Here is a 19223-nt window from a genome sequence, read left to right as displayed (position 1 = left end):
TTTCTCTCTCTCTGTCCTTCTGTTTAACTAAAATTATCATCCTGTTTTGCTCTTTCTCTCCATTTTACTCACTTCTCTCTCTCACTTCCCCTCCCTCTCTCTCTCCCTCTCCCTCCCACCCTCTCTCTCCATCTCTGTCTTTCCTCTCAATCCTTTTCTCTCTCTCTCTCTCTCTCTCCCTCTCTCTCTCTCCCTCTCCCTCCCACCCTCTCTCTCTCCATCTCTGTCTTTCCTCTCATCCTTTTCTTTCTCTCTCTCCCTCTCCCTCTCTCTCCTCTCTCCCTCCCTCCCTCCCTCTCTCTCTATCCTTCTCCCTCCCACCCTCTCTTCTTTCTCCCTCCCTCTCTCTCTCCCTCTCCCTCCCACCCTCTCTTCTTTCTCCCTCCCTCTCTCTCCCTCCCTCTCTCTCTCTCCCTCTCCCTCCCTCTTTCTCTCTCCCTCTCCCTCCCACCCTCTCTTCTTTCTCCCTCCCTCTCTCTCCCTCCCTCTCTCTCTCTCTCTCTCCCTCTCCCTCTCTCTCTCTCTCCCTCCCACCCTCTCTCCCTCTCTCTCCATCTCTGTCTTTCCTCTCATCCTTTTCTCTCTCTCTCTTTCCTGCGGTTCAGACGGAGCCAATGGATGGGGGGAAGCGCTGGAAGAATGAGAAGGAGGAGAAGGCCCCTTCCTCTGCCTTCAGTAGCCCCAGCAGAGCGGTCAACCTGCTGGACACGGTGAGCACCAAGGGCCTGCCTGCACCACCACCACAACCACCACCCCAGACCGAAAACCCACACACACCGACACTGTTAAAACATCACTGTCCCATCACTGAGACAAGTCAATTTAACACCCAAACATCACATACACTGACGCTGTTACGTAAATCATCACTATGCGCTTCCCAGTCAATGTAGTGCTTCACATTATCCCATAAGCCACCCTGATGCCATGCTCAAAGGGGTCAGGTTACAGTAGTGGAACACTGGCAGGACAGTTGTTGAAGGTGTTGCACCAGAAGTGTATTTGCATTTGGAGGGGAATCTGTCAACACAATCCTCCACATTCAGCAGCTTCCCCCAAAGCTGGCAACCCACCAGCCAGATGCCATGCACGGAGGGTTCAGGCTACAGTTGTGAAACGTTGATAGGACAATTCTGTCCACTGGAAATCTGTTTAGTTTTTATTGCATTCTAAAGTTTTTTAGAATGCACATTGCGCAGCACATTGCTTTTATCCTTAAGGTTTAAGATACATTTTTGAAAGATAAGATGTTTCTTATTTTTAAACTCTGACTGCAGGAAAACACTCTCTTCACCATTGCTCGCTAACGTATTACCGCCATAATAGCTGTTAGAAGAGGGATTTGGCCCTGGTGCAAAAAACCCAAGAGTGGAGAGAGAGCGAGCAGTATGGGGATGCCAGTTAAACTCAAGTTGGCTGCAGCAGGAATGAATTGCATGAAGCAAAGAGGAGGAGTGTGAATTGATTGTGAAATATCTAGACACAGTGGAGCACCAGGCCTGGGGTAGGAAGGTTGGGAAAGCTGGGTTTTAGGGAGGGGGAGGGGAGGGCTATATTGGATGAGAGAGGGTCAGAGCTTGGATTAATGTTTCTCTTTATGCTTCTTGTTCGTCTTCTTCTTTATTGTATCTATTATATGTATTTGTTTCTAGGCTAATTGTATGCTCATTTTGAGAACACAATAATCAAATGAAATGGTGATTTAAAAAGTGAGCTGCAACACATAGCCATCAGTGATGTATATGTCTGCATGTGAGTGGGATGTGTAACTATTTCAGTCAGATGACTGTGTGTCGCAGGCGGTGCCCATCACACGTAAGCTAACCGCTCGAGAGCAGCGCGACTGCGAAGTCATCCAGAGGCTGATCAAGTGCTACTTCCTCATCGTGCGCAAGAACATCCAGGACAGGTCAGTGGGCTAATGGCTCTGGCACGGTCACACTGGAGATGCCACAACTCAGATGACCTCACACATTCACACAACAGCTGACACTTAATAAGGTCCAAGGCCACTACTGAGAGAAACACTTTAGCCACCATTCTATGACATTTGTTAATTCCTTCTATTTTACATTTATATTATATTATTTATTAATATGTATACTATATTATTTTATATATTTTATTGTATAAATAATATAATGTACGGTAATTGGTTTTTGAGGACATGTCAGATGGACCTTGTTCATTTTATGGTTGACGGAATGCATTCATGATCCTCCACGTTGCATAGTTGTTGGCTCTTATGCCACATATGTGGTAATGGCAGAACAGCAGGAGGTGATCGTAAGAGGAGATTTAAAATCCTTGTGAACCAAAATTGGAGGTTAGTTTGGAAGCACATTGTAAAGGTTAGAAATGTAAAACATGTGCAAAGACTGTAAACTGTGTGGCACTGAATTGTGGAGTTAGACCATCATAATTTTTAGTGTTTTTTGTGGTCTTAATTGAGTGCATTGATGATGCAATAATTTCCCCATGTAGCCTAACGTCTCCCTTTTAAGAGTTGAGTCAGTGGGTGGATATACCCCAAAAACAAAAAAGTGCCATGTATTCCTTCTGCCTTGAACACAGATACTATCACTAATTAGCTGATTAACAGCGGAAGAGTTGTGCTACTTAGGTTCAGCCTGTGTAGAGTTGTCGGAACTGTGTGGTAGGTCCCCCCCACAGTTTAAGAACAGAATATACCATTCAAATTTTCATGATGTTGAAGCCTAATTATACAAACTTTTTGATGTTTTATTCACTCTGAGCACTTAGTGACCTTTTCTGTGATGTGACTCTCAAAATACATCTTTATTTTAGGATTGCATCAAATAGTCCGCTGACAAAAGCATCTCAACTGGGCACAGTGACAATTTATTGACTGAGAGATGGCTTTTGAGCGACCCATGATAGCCCACACAACAACAACAAAAACATTGCAAAATAATAATACAATTTGAACGCTGGTGACATTTAAGTGCAAGATAGTAAAAAAAAAAAAAAAATTAACCAACCCCTCAACTGCTAACAATGAACAGAGCAAAACCAGTCACACAGAAATAACAATTCCCAGCCACTCTCTGACCTGTTCCAGTGTGTGTGAGGAAGTAAGAGCATGAGCTGACCTGACCGCTTGCATTTTTACTTCTGGATCATCGCCTGGTCAGTCGGTTGACATGGCAAAGACTTGATGTCAAACAAGTCATCATTGCTGGCGGGCAAAGGTGGACTTCAGAGCTCGGAGCTCCCTGGCAGACAGTGCCCTCGGGCAGTTATGGCACCAGCCGCTCCCTGGGAACGGACTGTAACAAGCCAACAACACACAGCCAAACAGAGGCGAGAGAACACAAGACGATACAAACATTTAGGACCCTCTCTCACACAACGTGCGTATGTTCGCTCCTACAGCAGATCGTTGAGAATGCTAACATGGAGAAAGCTTACTACAGAATTTTTCAAGACATAAATAATTCAACACTGTCATTGTGGTTTGATCTTAAGCACAGTGATCATTGTGCTGTGACCGAACTCTGTAGTTACTGAGTTTGTGGTTAAAAAGGCACATGGATGGTTTGTTGAAGATTTCACACCAATCTTGCATTATAAAACGATAATCCAACACATATCAGGAAAAAAAGTCATTAATGTTTTGAAATTAGAGGCAGATGTCACCTCGTACACCCACAGTTATGGTGTACGTGCTCAGTTCACAAAGTCCTCCCAATAGTGCTGTCGTACGAGCTCTCTCTCACCCTCTTTTTCATCACTTGTCCTGACTCGGGCCACTCGTCTTTTCCAGTTGATAAGTTTCTCCGAGAGCACAGTGACTGAGGAGTGATCTTTGTTTTTTTTGCCTGCTCTTGTGTCCTCACCGCGAGGGTGAGACCAGCACAGTATTGCTAAAAGCTGTGCTAATATCAGCACACGGTAGCCATGCAGGCTGGCAGACTGTGCTAATAGCTGTACTAATATCAGCACACGATAGCCATGCAGGCTGGCAGACTGTTATTATACGCGTTAGACTCAGTGGGATATCACAGAGGTAACTACTGGTTTGAGGACCATTGTCATTAGGTGTTCACACAGGTGATGTGATGGCTGTCACTCTGTGTGTGTGTGTGTGTGTGTGTGTGTGTGTGTGTGTGTGTGTGTGTAGCGTGCCGAAGACGGTCATGCACTTTCTGGTGAACCATGTGAAGGAGCGTCTGCAGAGCGAGCTGGTGGGTCAGCTGTACAAGCTGCCGCTGCTGCAGAACCTGCTCATCGAGTCTCAGGACACTGCCCAGCAGAGGACCGAGGTCGCGCAGATGCTAGAGGTACACTTCTCTTTTTTTATATGTGCTTCCTTTTGTGTGTGTGTGTGTGTGTGTGTAGGAATATATATCTTATATCTGTAAGTATGAGAGAGAGAGCAAGAGAGCGCGAGAGACAGAGAGAGAAACTGTCTGTCACTGAATTTCTGAAGTAGTGTGTGTGTTTATGTGTGTGTGTGTGTGTATTTGTGTGTACGTGTGTGAGGAATATATATCTCATATATATATATATATATATATATATATATATATATGAGAGAGAGAGAGAGAGAGAGAGAGAGAGAGAGAGAGAGAGAGAGAAACTGTCCGTGTCACTGAATTTCTGAAGTACTTTGTGTGTGTGTGTGTAGAGACTGCCTGTCTATTTCAGCTGATGTGTCTCTGTATGTCAGGCTGTGATTACGTAAGTGTATGGCCATGAAAATGCAGTTGAAATACTTTCATTTTTAAGTGGCCTTGTGAATTAGCCCACCGTTGTCCTTGGATGTTCTGTGCTGCTCGCTAGTTGTTTAGATGTGCTCTCTCTATTTTTCCAGCACTTAATAGACTTGCCTGTGCATTATGCAATCTTCCTTCTCACCTTCCTTCTCTCCTTTCTCCTTCTCCCTATCCATCTCTCTCTCTCTCTCTTTCTCTCTCTTGCTCCGTCTCTTTTTCTCTCTCTCTGTCTCTCTCTTTATTTCTCCTCCCTCTCCATCTCTTTGTCATGTTTTCCATACTCTCAGGCCCTCCAGAAAGCCAGCAACATCATCTCAGAGATAAGAGAGACTCACCTGTGGTAGTCAAACAAACAGCCTGTCCTAGAGGATGTGTTTACACATGCAGATGTGTGTGTGTGTGTGTGTATGTGTGTGCGTGCGTTTGTGTGTACGGTGTGCTTGTGTATATGGAACGCAGTCATCACTGGATATACAGCAGCCTTCGTTCAACCAGCAGCTGAGCATATCTAACCATGGACCACTGGTCAGTGAAATCAGGACTCTTTGATGTTTTCACTTACATTGAAAATGAACTGGGACTAGTACGCACACGCACACACACGCGCACACACACACACACACACACACACACACACACACACACACACACACACACACACACACATATATATTACACACACACACATATATATATTACACACACACACACACACACACACACATATATATATTTTACACACACACACACACACACACACACATATACACACACACACACACTCCAATAAGCTGAGGCAATGAGTGGGTGGTTTTGAAGGGTGGGGTGGGGACCAGAGAGGGATTGATTGAGCCGGCCAAGCCAAAGCCTCCCCGCTCCATCAACAACTCAGCAGCGCTTCAGTTCTAGACCAAGGGTGCATTTAATTCCTTCGACACGAATGGAAATGTTAACGTGAAAGTAATGAGGAAAGAGCGCAGGACACAAGCTAATGTCACGCTTGGCCGTCTCCGTCCGAGCCCTGATATAACTCTCTGTCCACCACCGTGAGATTCAGCACATTCAGCCAGCCGCAACAGAACAAAAGTCTCGGAGAGTCCATTATCCGTGGTCTGGATCAGCATTATTTCCTTTATGTAACAGTCCGGTCATTAGATTGCACTTGTAAATATAAGACCTAACGTGGTGTCAAATATATTGATAAAAGTTAGTAAGGAGTGTTCGAAAGTCCTGAAGTTCTCACTTCAGTTTTGTGGCTGTGTGTCTGTGTGTGTGTGTGTCTGTGTGTGTGTGTGTGTGTGTGTGTGTGTCAGTCATTGATTACATGTCTATTTATGGGAGACTGGTTAATAGAATATTGTACGCTAGCTGAGCGGTGTGCAGCTATTTTGGTCTGGGCGCATGTTCTGGATGAAGGGAGCGTAATGAGGGTAGTCAGTCATCATTAGTGCATCTCAGCCGGGCCTCGGGGACCTAACAGAGTTCACGAAGGTGTGTGTGTGTGGGGGGGGGATGGGTGTGTAGGTGTGTCGAGATGACCAAATGCAGCCAGAGGATCTGACAGCAACGAGAGGAATGCCATGCGTGCGTAGCTTAATTGGTCCGTGGGAACTGGGAAAGGGCGCCAAAGAGACACAGTTGGCCACAGCCCACAGAAGAATTCACTTTACACACGGCGGGTTGGTTTCAGATTGAAGCACATGGGGGAAGTCTTCCTCTGCTGAAGCGCCCATGTTTTGATGACTTTAGCAACAGCATAGGGGTTGTAGTGATCTTAACAAAGATGTTGTGTCTACAGAGGATGTGCGTGTAAACGGGTTTACGTCTTTAGTTAAACGAGGTTGCGATCCTGTTACAGAAACGCTTCTCACTCTTCAAGTGTGAAGTGAAACGTTTAGTGTAAGTCATTCGCTTGGGGTCTGGTTTGAGACCTCACCTAGCTGCCATATATATATATCTAAAGACAAAGAGTTTTGTTTGTTTCCTTCTGCATGTGGTGTAGTCTGTTGTTAACGTGTGAGAGGGCAGAACTTGCTTTCTGTGGTTTTGGGTTGCAGCTCAGCTTGTTTATTGTGAGGGCGCCCTCGCTGGAGGCATTAAGGGGATTGGTAGTCTGGCACGGTGTCTGGGAGTCTGGGCCGGAGTTCTCCATCGAGCAGGCCCCCAGACCTCGGAGACCAGAGGCAGGTCACTCTCTCCTCTCAGGGTTGCCCTTCTGCTCTGACCTATCCAGCTCCTTGTCTTTCTTTTGTGTGTGTGTGTGTGTGTGTGTGTGTGTGTGTGTGTGTGTGTGTGTGTGTGTGTGTGTGTGTGTGTGTGTGTGTGTGTGTGTGTGTGTGTGTGTGTGTGTGTGAGAGAGAGAGGGCCAGATAAATATTGGTTGTGCATGTTTAGTGGTGCCATGTCCTATTTAAATCTCTCAATGTGAGGTTACAATCTTGCCCTCAGCCTTGTCCTTCATTTGTGATCCCCAATGTGTGTGTGTGTGTGTGTGTGTGTGAGTGCGTGCGTGCGTGTGCGCGCACAGATGCTTGCCGACGCACTTGATCCAGGGAGGCGACTCTCATCCAGTATATATCATGCATATACTGCACTCTCTCCCCCCACCCCAAAGCCTGTCCCAGGGAACTGTGTTTGTTGATGTGTGGTGTTGCTGCCGACATTCGTTCGCTCGTTTGTGAGAGGCTATGGGGAAATAAGATGGTGAAAACAAAAACAACAAGCACTGCCTCGTGCAGAGGGCATAAAGAGGACAGTGTGCAAACATCATGGGACTGAAGTCTTTTTGAAAGTGTGTGTGTGTGTGTGTGTGTGTGTGTGTGTGTGTGTGTGTGTATATGTGCGTGTGTAAATCTATGTGTCTGTACATGTGTGCTTGAGTAGAAGAGGGAATGTGTAGTGTGTTTTGTATTACTCTGAATGATATTTTACATATACAGTTGCCTGAAAGTTCTTGCCTGCCAATATTGTTTTTTTTGTTCGTTTGTCATACGTACATGTCTGTGTCATTCATGTCTGCTGTAGAGAGAAAATAAACAAGTCTAATGTGAACAGCATCTTCGGTCTTGTGTGATTCCTGCCGGTTAAATGCATAGGAGCACCAATAAAGAACAAGTCCATTCTTTTTAGTCTCTGTGATGTTTCTCTTACTCATTTGAAGTCTCATCGTGCAATTAATTCCCAATTTTTTTTTATTAGACTAATGCCCGTGTTGTCCTCTTTTCTTTTAATTTTTCAGATAGTGGAAGTAGAATCCCAGTGTTATATGAGAGCATGCAGTGCTCACACACACAGCGATTCACCTACCCATTGTATAAACCCAGTTGCACAATAACGGCTTGCAAGGACTTTGTGCAAAGGAACAGTGTACCGAAAACCAACCTGTAGGTCTCAAACTCACTTGCTTCAACTGCATACACAAGACATCAAATCTATTTCAAAGCCAAACTCCGTTATTCTCAGTCAAAGCATATGATAACGTAACTCTTAAGGTGAATCACCAGTGGACAAATTTCTTTATTAGATTATCAGAAGCACTGATAAAATTATGTCTTTTGCTTCTAAGCAAGGCATGAAAGGAATCACCTTATGATGGTTCTTCAAAGAACACAGGTCCTTTGAGATAGAACTGGAGCCTTGACACTAATCACCTGTAAAGTACCGCAGCTATCAGAGGCTGGATCTGATAACACAACCAGTCCTGGAAATGAGACGTCCAACTCTCCAACCTTTCCTCACCTTTCTCCCTTTCTATCCTCTCTCACACACCCACCCTCTCTCTCTCACACACACTCTCTCTCACACACATATACACACAGACCCCCCACACACACACACCCTTTCCCTGTCTTTGTTCTTCGTCTGATTTCTCTCTCCCTCCCTCAGACGCTGACAGCATCCCCACACAGTATGCAGCGGCACGACTTCCCACGGCGCCTGCAATTAATCACACCTGACTCGCACGACATCAGCTACAGCAAAGCGGCTTCTGTTGAAATGTAATTACAGCTCGCAAAACAAATATGCAGCCGAGCCGCCACGCATTATGATAAGGGCCGCCTTTGAAAAGGGGAAGACGAGGTGTGACGCGCACTTTTAATTTGGGGGGTGATCAGACAATAGTAACACTCGCCGTTGGTCGCCTTTAGATGGCCAAGAGGTATGAGCTGGGGGGGGGGGGGGGATGCTTCCAGTGTCACCAGAGACAGGACAGCACTGGTGTGATGACTGTTTCTTGGATTCTCCCATGAGTGTTGAGAGGTCTGTGAAGTACTTGAATTTTGAGGACTTGGAAGTCAGTGAAGCACTGAAAAGCTCTTGAATTTTGTGTCAAATGCTGCATTAAACTGTAATGGGTTGTCAAGGGGCCCGTCTGCAGGCTGAACTAGTCTCATTGCTCAAACCCAGTCACCAAGAGGCATTGATTTGTGCTGTTATTTGCAAATTACACTGTTGAGTGGAACACAAAATAACACAAAAAAGTCATAAACTTAACGGAACTAAGCTTAAGGGTGTTTGAAATGTGATGTTGAAATTGATTGAATGAAATTGATGGAACCTTGAATTAACAGTTAGACCTACACACCATTATTGCCAATGTAAGAGATAAATATGCTCACTATTTTGGTACCTGACGGTGTACCTGAAAGCAGCACAAAAAAGCACCAAATCCTCATTAAATGAATCCAGGAGGTGTTCTGTCATGATATGGTTATCTCTCCATAAGATGTTTTCTTCTCTTTTTTTCAGCTCCCTGCAGAATTCCCTCGATGCTTACCAAGCACTTTCCCAGCTGTAGAATGTGAGCTTCCGACTGCCTATTTCTCCCATGGGAGATCACCCTCTGTAGGGCACATCAAAGGTATAAAGTTCTCATGAGGAGAATTGCAAAAAGGGTTGCTGCTGCATCCCTGACAGTCCGAAAAAGGGCTCTGGAGGCCAGGCTTGGACTTCAAACACGAGGCAGACAGACAGGCCTCTGCATCAGTGAGTGGCATTCTGGCTCACTGGAGCCATGGAGTCCATCCAGATTTGTTAGTCTTTGGCCCCCTTTTTGCTATTTGTACACTTTTTTCACCCCAAAAGAAGTATGAGGCCAGTCTCCTTAAACAAAGCAGGTGCATTGATTTTAATCTGCTAATTGTGAGCTCCACGCCAACTCAAATCTGGCTTCAATAGGTCAAAACAGGACTTTTTCTTTTTTACCGGCGCAGAATCCAGAATCAGCCAAGAAACAATTTCCTTCATTGTCGGCCATTGTTAAGGACATCGATCTGAACCAGCTGGTAGTGAAAGACAAGTAAATCAAACCTTTAGAGAAGAGGAAATCGGGTCGGAGGAACTTTCTATCAGAGGTTGCCTCACAGGATTTGCTTTGCACACACTCCCTTCCACAGTTGGCAAATAATTAAAGCCTCAGTTGCCACGGTCGCAAGAACAAGATTCTGTATGACAGAGCCAGCATAACATGGAAAGTTAGATGAGCTAATGTTTAATGGCCTGCTATGCATTAAGTACCATGACATGGATTGATGTCTTTTTAATGTTTCATATATTCACATTGTTTCATATTATATGGTGAGAAGTGATGGGATACTGGGATGCTGGACTGGTGGACAAGGACATGCTGTACAACCTTTCATACCCCCAGTTTTTGTTTGTTCACTGTGGTATAGCGCACTGTATGAATAAATCCATTACTGTCAGATGGGAATAGAATGAACAGCTGTGAAGTGCTTCAGCTGGGCATAAGTTTGCCCCTATACCTCCCTGTCTAGAGTTATTTTACTTTTCAGGGCTGTTTCCATTTTACTCATCTGTCAATATTAATTCCAGGTTTGAGTGGAGAATGAATGCTGATTTTTTTTTTTTTTTTTAGCAGATCATAGCCAGAGTCATAAACCAAGCATTCCCATTTTGATAAATCATACACAATCAGAGTGGTGCTGGCACAGCAAAAGAAAATACTTTTAAGCCACACTCCAAGTGGAAAATTACCCCAATCTCTCACCCAGCGCACACGCGTTATCAAGGGCAGGTCTCTGTCAGTGGAGCAAAGATTTCGGTGGATCTCGCTAGGCTATATGGCGGGGGTGGGAGAAGAGGAAAAAACTCAGCATTTTCTTTGCCCTCCTCATCATCCTTTCATGTGGCGGGTAGGCTACTTTTATCCTCGGCGTCTCCCAGACGTACCGGCTCACTCATGCAGCAGACTCACTCTCCCAGCAGTCAGCCTTTTAGTGGCAGGTACTTTTTTTTGGTCCCTTACAGCACAGCGTGTCAAACATTATTTTCGAGATCCAGTGGTTGTGAAGGCGCGGGCTGCCGCTGTGCAGGGAACGGGGCTCACATTATTTAATCAGGTTCGGGAGATACATAAAACAACTAAACAGACTTGACGGCCGACAGTTGTAGCCATGTATTATGCTGTTTGTTCTCTGTTGTTAGCTTTCTGTCTTGATGAAAGGGATGCGTAATTTAGTTGAGATAGACTTCTTGTTTCCTGAATTGTAATCTGATAAGTCCATTAAATAACCATTAGACATTGATCACATCATTATTACTGTTATAGCTTAGAGTTGCCTTGGCAAATGGCAAGCCAAAAGCCTTTGAATTGGTAATGGAGGCTTGGCTCATATATTCATACACCAACTGTAATTTCCTACGCTAACTGTCAATGCGAAATCATTAAATACAAAAGGATTCCACAAATAAATATGCCTCTAAAAGCTGATTACATTTCCATAGCCCTCCTGCCACTTTAGTGTGATTTGACATTTCGCATCTAGTACAGCTGCTGTGCAGGTGTGCAGAGGTAGCCTACACAATGGCAGCACAATTGTCAGCTATGTGCCAACTAACACTGGCCTACTGTGTAGGTGACAGGAACAATTTAGACACCTCCACTGTGACTGCATTTATAGCCCTACAAGGCTCCCATAGCACAATATGAAGATTCATAGTCTACCGTTCATGTGTGAGTTTATTTGATGAGAAACATATCTGCTCTCCTTTACATTACTGTATAATAGTATGATAAGAACTAGAGGCAGTGTGAAACTGTGGTAATAATCATTTAATAATATGCCTCAAAACTCCTCTATAACACATAATAAGTTTTTCAGTGGTTGAAGGCTTAATTTGATTATTTATTGCCAATAAATGCTATTTTATTTGTTTGGTCTTAAAAGGGGCTTCTCAGTGTTGCTATAGAGAGTGGGACCACAATAAAGAGGCCAAAGACTGAGTGTATAATGTGACATTGACCCTTTCAGTTCTCATAGATACCCAAAAGCACAAGCCTGCTCTAAATGCCATTTTTTACCCAATACTGCTCTTTCTCATGGGTCTGTGGATGCTGCCACACGTGTTTGGGTATGCTGCCGAGTACATTGTGTGTGTGTGTGTGTGTGTGTGGAATGCATTGTTTGTGTGTGTGTGTGTGTGTGTGTGTGTGCATGCTTGTGTGCATGTTTGACTGTGTGAGTTGAATATATTGTTTGTGTGTATGTACGCCTGTGTGTGTGGGTGTGTTGAGTGTACTAATGTGTGTGCTTCTGTGTGCTGAATGCTTATGTGTCTGTATACGCTGAATGCATTGTGTGTGTGTGTGTGGCGCCGGGGAGGGAGCGAAGCGGTCATGCGATCCTTGGCAAATTGGCCGTGTTTGACTTGAATATAGACAGTTCAATTATAGCCGGGGTATAGCAGTTAAATAAATCTTTTAAGCTGCACCATAGCTTAATAGATAACCTTCACCCTTCAAATCCGAGCACTAATTCACCCTGGCATTGCCACTGAATATGTAAAGACCTGCTGGAGACATACACCTCTTCATAAGCCGGCTTCCCTTTAACCTACCTGAGACAAATACAAAACAATAGTGTGTGTGTGTGTGTGTGTGTTAGTTTATGTCCTACTGCCACAGAGAGGCAATGCTGAGACTACAGAAAAGATTAATTTGTGATGCTGAACCATTATGGCATGACAACATGAACACATGTGTTCACATTTTTATTATTATCACCATAAATACTGCTGTTCTCTCCCTTTCAGTCTCAGTGGGCTGTTTATTTTCTCTCTCTCCCTCTCTCTCTCTCTCTCACACTCACACACACACACAAAGACACTCTCGCTCTCTCTTTCTCTCACACACACACACACACACACTCAATCTCTCTTTTTCTCCCTTGCCCCCTATCTATTTCTTTCTCTCTCTCTCTCTCTCTCTCTCTCTCTCTCTCTCTCTCTCTCTCTCTCTCTCTCTCTCTCACACACACACACACACATACACACACATACGCTCACACAGCCTTCCAAGACTATACCATCCTCATACTCTGAAACAAGAAGGGGGGGGAGAAATCGAGCTACTTAATCAGCAAACTGCTGTCTGTTTATCATTCATAAGCATGCAAACCCATCCCTATCTTTTGGGGAGCCTCCTATCCCCCCGCCTGGCTCTCTCAGCTTCCTCCCCCATCCTCCCGCACCCGTCCTGGGTGTCTAGGAGCTCCCTGGCCCCTTCCTCCCCCTCTGGTCGTGGGCAGTTGGACCAGTCTGGATGGGAGTATGAACAAAGGCATGAGGGAAGAGAGGAGAGTGGGGCATAGCTGGCGAAAGAGTGTGAGAACTCACACCAGCACACATACACACACACACACACACACATACGCACACGCGCGCGCGCACACTCTCTCGGGCTGCCTCTGTCACCACGACAACCACACATAGATGACTCAGAGATGAGATAAAGCGAAAAAGGAGGGAGGGACAAAAAACATGGAATTACTTTAGAGAGGAAAGTGAAGAAGAGAGAAGGAGACAGAGGACGCTCGCCATGATCAAAGTCTTCAGATAAAAAGAGTGAACTGCTGGAAGTCTCAGTTGCTACGAAACACGAATATTAAGTGTTTACCTCTCATTTCCTGAAATATCTACCCTTAAAAACAACAAAGATGTAAGGGCAGAAAAGAGTCTCGAAGAAGGTGTGGTATTTTCATATTCAGCACAAAAGGAACCAGAAACGAAGCGAGGACCACTCATCCCTCTATCAAGCAACTTCTCCGCGCGCTGGTAAGACCTCCTAATTCCATCCCACTTCCGTTTTCTTCATAAGCATCTTGTCATTTACTAATAACAAATAGCAATGTCATACAGTAAAATACATTTAATTCAAACCATGTCTGAGAATGTGAAATTTATTATTTTCATAATTTTCTGTTTAAGGTTTTTTTTTTTTCAATGTTTATTCAATTAATTTATTCAATGACAAATTGCTTTAATCTAAACAAAAGCATTTGGTGGCAGGAAGCTGAGCTCCCACCCAAAAGCCCCTTTTCTCTGTGTTAAAAACCTGTGAGCTGTAAGACACGACGGGGGGGGGGTCCATCACAGACGCCCCTGGGGAGCAGGGGCAGAGGCTCCCCAGTGATGGAATCTATATGGGAGACCTTGCCGCCAGGCTCCGGGTTACTCAGATCAATTGAGCTTCCGGCGGCCACTTGGAACTGCAGTGCCTATCTGACAGGCAGGAGGCAAACACACCAATACCACCACACATACAAAACACACAGACACACACAGAGACACACACACACATGCACGTTCACACATACATAGACACAAGGAAACACACACGCACAAAAACACATACATACAGTACATACACTTACACAAATATACACACATGTACACAATGCACACACACACACACATACACACACTCATAAAACCCATATACACACACGTGTATATTCCCCATTGTGTACCATAATGTGGCAGCTGTCCTCCGTGAGAACTGTGTACTCATGCCAGGGAATCCTGCCAGCATGAAGGAAGAAAATAACAATTATTTTCTTTTAAATTAAATAAAAAACAATTTTCCCGTTTTGAAAGACAGCATGAGAAATGAAGGGTGTCACTGTGATTTCCTTAAAACATAAAGTTGGACAGCCCTCCAAACACAGGAGGAAAGTTGAAGGCAGGAGAAATTTGACAGAGAGAGAGGTTTTTGTCTGAGGCGCTCGCTCATGTATAAACTATGGCTTCCCGGGGCGCCCGATTGAGATTAATGCACCCTTAAATGATGGCGTGCGCCTAGTGAATGTACATCAAATTGAAATCTGCAGGAAGCGGGGAAAGGTATGTGTGCAGGTGTTTGTGTTTGTATGAGTGTACGTGTTTGTGTGTGTCTGTGTGTGTATGTACGTGTGTGTGTGTGTGTGTGTGTGTGTGTGTATGTATGCGTGTACGTGTGTATGTGTGCGTGCCTGCGTGTGTGTGTGTGTGTGTGTGTGTCTGCTGGGGGTGTATCCATATTGGATGAGGGGAATGTGGTTGAGGTACAGAGAGGATGAAAAACAAGGAAAGAGAGAGAGGCAGGAGTGTTGGGGGGGGGGTTCTATTTTTAGCTGCTGTCTGAAGAGAAGGTTATGTATCCAGCTACAGGCATGTTGGGGAGAAAAACACCATTCAAAATAAAGCAAGATGCAGACTGGACTGGAATGATAATGGCAACAAAGGGAGGCCATGAGTGAATAAGTGATTAAAACATTGAATATTAAATCACCCCCTAAGTATGCAATCAAACTAGAATGAATGCAGTTTTTATCAGTATCATTAATTTACTCCTTTGCTATGACTTCTGAATAGAAATGGATTGAAATTTGCATTGTTTGGATAATTTAATCATCAATATACACCAGATAATTCAGATGAAACTCTGATAGTTCTCATTCGCATGCTATCTGATGAGCCTGGGGCTTTGTGGTGTTGAAGTTGCGGTGCAAATGACTCTACCTCTCTGGCTGCCCTCATCACAGTTTAGCAAACAAATCAGCCCTGCGTTCAGAGCCAATCAGCACACAGCGCCCCATATTGATTTATGAGCTTAGGAATAAATACTGTATGTAAATCCTGTACATAGATTTGAAATCAAAAAAGTAAATGCCGATACATTTATTAATGCTATCTGTTCCCTCATGATAATGGCAAAGCAATCTCAGATACGATGATGCTGAAAGTCTCTCACAACAAATGAGGACTTTCACAGCTCCTGTTTTAAGGCATGACGTGATTAATGTCCGTTTATGTGCTCCTGATGCCTGCCTCGCTTCAGGTTTCACAGCCATCCACGAGCCGATTTCTCTGGCTCCAGGTAATTATTTATATCAATAATCTGCAGACGCCATGAGAGGAGAAACAATAATATGCAAATTTCCATCTGCATTATTTTCCATTACTTAGACAGATTGAGACACCCAAGCAAAAAAAACAAAGTTTTTGGTTGGTAGGGCTGCATGAGGAAGATGTGGCCGTGCGTGTATACTCAGACAATGTGGACAGAACCCCCTGTGTGGACAGAACCCCCTGTGTGGACAGAAGTGCATTTACAGCCTCAGACGGCGAGCTTGGCTGATGGAAATTGTTGTTGTCATCTCTGGCATGAGAGAAATCTGTGGAGCTGGTGCAACACGGAAAATGAATTAGTGGTAATGAACGACAAACGAGTTTCCACGCCACATCGGTGCCAAGGCAATAGATGACTATACAATAGTGAAGTACATTTCCATTGCATTTGAAAGAAGTGCACACACAACACAGAGTTTTCCAAACAATGCTTGCATCATCTACATTAACGATGGCAGTTACAACGGGTGTGCGTGCAGCTAGATGTTAGGAAATTATTTGGGTTTTAGATGTTAGCGAAACAAAACAGAACACTACCAAACAATTTCCATGTGCGACTTTCGCGTGCTTCGGGCATTCACACACACACACACACACACACACACACACACACACACACCACACACACACACACACACACATACACACACACACACCATACACACACACACACACACACACACACACACACACACACACACAAACAAACAAACACACACACACACACACACACACACACACACACACACACACACACACACACACACACAAACACACAAACAAACACACACACACACACACACACACACACAAACACACACACCTCACTCACACAGTGTATACTTCACAACCCCATCTCCAACAAAGCCCATGAGTTCTAAGCCATAGCTTGAAATACAATCCAAACCCTGGTTGAAAAATGAGATGAAATCCTCCACAGGCATACGACACAATGCATCAAGCCTCACAGCCCCGTGAGTATGGAGTCTGAAGTCAGCCTGGGCTGAGGAGTAAAGCAGCTGGATCAGATTTCTGATTTCTCTTTCTCCTCCAGGTTCCTCTGTTTACCAGTCCTGTCTATATTATGCTGGTCGGAATTCTGAATGAGGGCACACTTTATCCGGAGGACATAGGATTCCGGTTGGCCGTGAATCAGCATATATTAAGCCACTTGAAGAAAAAAATCACACATACTTTAGGAACAATGAGACAATGGACAGATGTTTGATGTGTCAGTGTTTCTTTGTCAATTATAAGTGTGTGTGTGTGTATGTGTGTGTGTGTGTGTGTGTGTGTGTGTGTGTGTGTGTGTGTGTGTGTGTGTGATGTGTGTATACTACACATCAAGTGCATACAGTAAAGGAAGAGATTCATTTGATATAGTACCTTCATTGGCACTTGAAAATCATGAATACTTTAGGGACAATGAGACAATGAACAGATGTTTGCTGTGAGTGCTGTACGTCAGTGCTTTTTGTCCTTGTAGTGTGTTCAAAGTGTGTGCATGAGTATGTGTGTTATTGCACATTGTGTATTGTGTATTTGCTATTGGTATGGATGAGTACACCTGCATTAAAGAGGGCCCAGGCATAACTGCCAGATGTGTGCAACTGACCTCTTGCCCCAGGAAGGCTCACATCTACTCAAATATTCTCTCCTCCAGCCAGTGAGTAGGCAGAGGGGCCCAGGCAGTGCATCAGTTACACTCCGGGTTTTATGGCATTGTTGAACATGAGCTGAGAGCCACGTAACTCAAGCCCGTGCACCATAAATATTGTATGGAATCTATACCCTTATTGAATCCAATTCCCTTAGCCTTTGGGAAGTCGGCCATATTGCATGGGCCTATAAAATATATAAATGGGTCTAGCCACAGTCTCAGGGAAATGCACTCTTTAGTGTCTGCCATTCATTTGCCTTTATACAGGTACTGTTAAAACTGAGACAACTGTGTATGCACACAACCTCATGAATGGCTAAACAAGTTTTTTAAATATTATTTTATATGGTGTTTCAATTGACTGCTATACAGACAAAGCAAATGTCCTCGTTTTGCCAGATTAGTGTTGTCTTTTTTTGTTCATCTCTCTCTCTCTCTCTTTCTCTATCCCTCTATCCCTCTCGCCACTTTCTTCATGCAAGAGGACCAGCAGCATCTCTGCCCTTGGTGGCTTTCAGGCTGATGGAGCTGTAATCACACCCTTAGCGGGTTTGACAGAGCAGTAAATGAACAGGGCATAGAGTGCAGCTCTTTGGAGCAGAGGAGACTCCCTCCCCCAAACAGTTGAGAGGCCAGATCACTCGCTGTTTCCCTTTCCCAATGCTGAAGTTAAAGAACACTCGCTGTGGGCTCAGAAAAATACATAGAGAGGGAGAAAGAGAGAGAGGGAGAGAGAGATAGAGGGAGAGAGAAAGACAGGGAGTTGAAGTCTAGTTGAGATGTAGCCCTGCCAGATGAATTTCCCCCCACTGTAAGCAGCATGGTCCTTCATGCATGCGCTTGGCTCTCTCAGCAAGCTGGATGCTCACACTCATAATTAATGTCCTTATTATGTTCTCTATGTAAGTCACAAATCCTTCACATGCGCACACACACACACACACACACACACACACACATACACACACCAAAGTGCTTTATGTTTCCTGGTAGATTACTGTCCCTTGGCAGATCCATTGCTGTAATTTGCCTGATAGTGTGTGGGGGCTACATCTTGGTGCCTGCCTCTTCAATCCTGTGTCCTGTATACTTGATAGCCTGCTCAAACAGCCATTATCGCCCCAACATGTGGCGCTGTGCTGTGCGAAGCCCTGAGTCTGCAAAACCCACGCTGTGATGAACAGAGGGAGGCGTGCGAGACCAACGTGGTGCATCTCTTCCAACGTGCCAAAACGGAGCATCTAAATTTACTTAAAGAGTCTCAGTACAAACATGATGTCTATAAAAAGCATTATGGCCATTAAGAAAGACAGCAATATGTCTTAATAAACCAGTGAAATCTCATCATGCAGAGAATTACTTCCCTGATGTGAGTGCTCCGACTAGACACAGTGATTTTGGTAATTGCTACTTTTCTTTTCACCTTTTTGTTTAAGTGCTGTGGCTTGAATTTCATCAACAAAAGCTGTGCAAATGACTTGAATTAACACACTACACACAACAGTCTAAGCCACCGACAATCTAGTCATCTCTCATATGTGTTTTTCTAGGTGAGAATGAGTGACTACTGTAATGTTGCGAAACTTGCGTTTGCATCTGCATGGTTCTACGTTTAAACAGCACATGTTGTGAGT

The 19223-nt window shown here is 44.4% G+C and overlaps 1 protein-coding gene across 7 annotated transcripts in view; it reads left to right on the top strand.

Moving 5' to 3' along the window:
- The window catches only part of LOC143106736 (dynamin-1-like protein), a 26281-nt gene extending 15022 nt beyond the window's left edge, over positions 1-11259 (top strand). For 3 of the 7 annotated variants that reach the window (XM_076271184.1, XM_076271186.1, XM_076271183.1), the window contains 4 exons: positions 606-710; positions 1779-1909; positions 4145-4304; positions 9489-11259. In XM_076271184.1, coding sequence (XP_076127299.1) covers positions 606-710; positions 1779-1909; positions 4145-4304; positions 9489-9617 — 525 coding nt within the window. In that variant the 3' untranslated portion in view covers positions 9618-11259. Of the gene's footprint in view, positions 1-605; positions 711-1778; positions 1910-4144; positions 4305-5026; positions 7796-9488 lie in introns of those variants that run through there. The other 4 variants (XM_076271190.1, XM_076271188.1, XM_076271185.1 and 1 more) reach the window with 3 other exon arrangements.
- The last annotated feature ends 7964 nt before the right edge of the window (positions 11260-19223 follow it).

The sequence above is a fragment of the Alosa pseudoharengus genome, unplaced genomic scaffold (assembly GCF_046254945.1).
Source record: "Alosa pseudoharengus isolate Yale_2024_CS ecotype anadromous, Long Island Sound unplaced genomic scaffold, YU_APseudo_1.1 YU_APseudo_1.1_scf_6, whole genome shotgun sequence".
In the NCBI taxonomy this organism is placed as follows: Eukaryota; Metazoa; Chordata; class Actinopteri; order Clupeiformes; family Clupeidae; genus Alosa; species Alosa pseudoharengus.
Note: the sequence above shows the minus strand (reverse complement) of the source record. Positions and strands in the feature narration are given on the sequence as shown.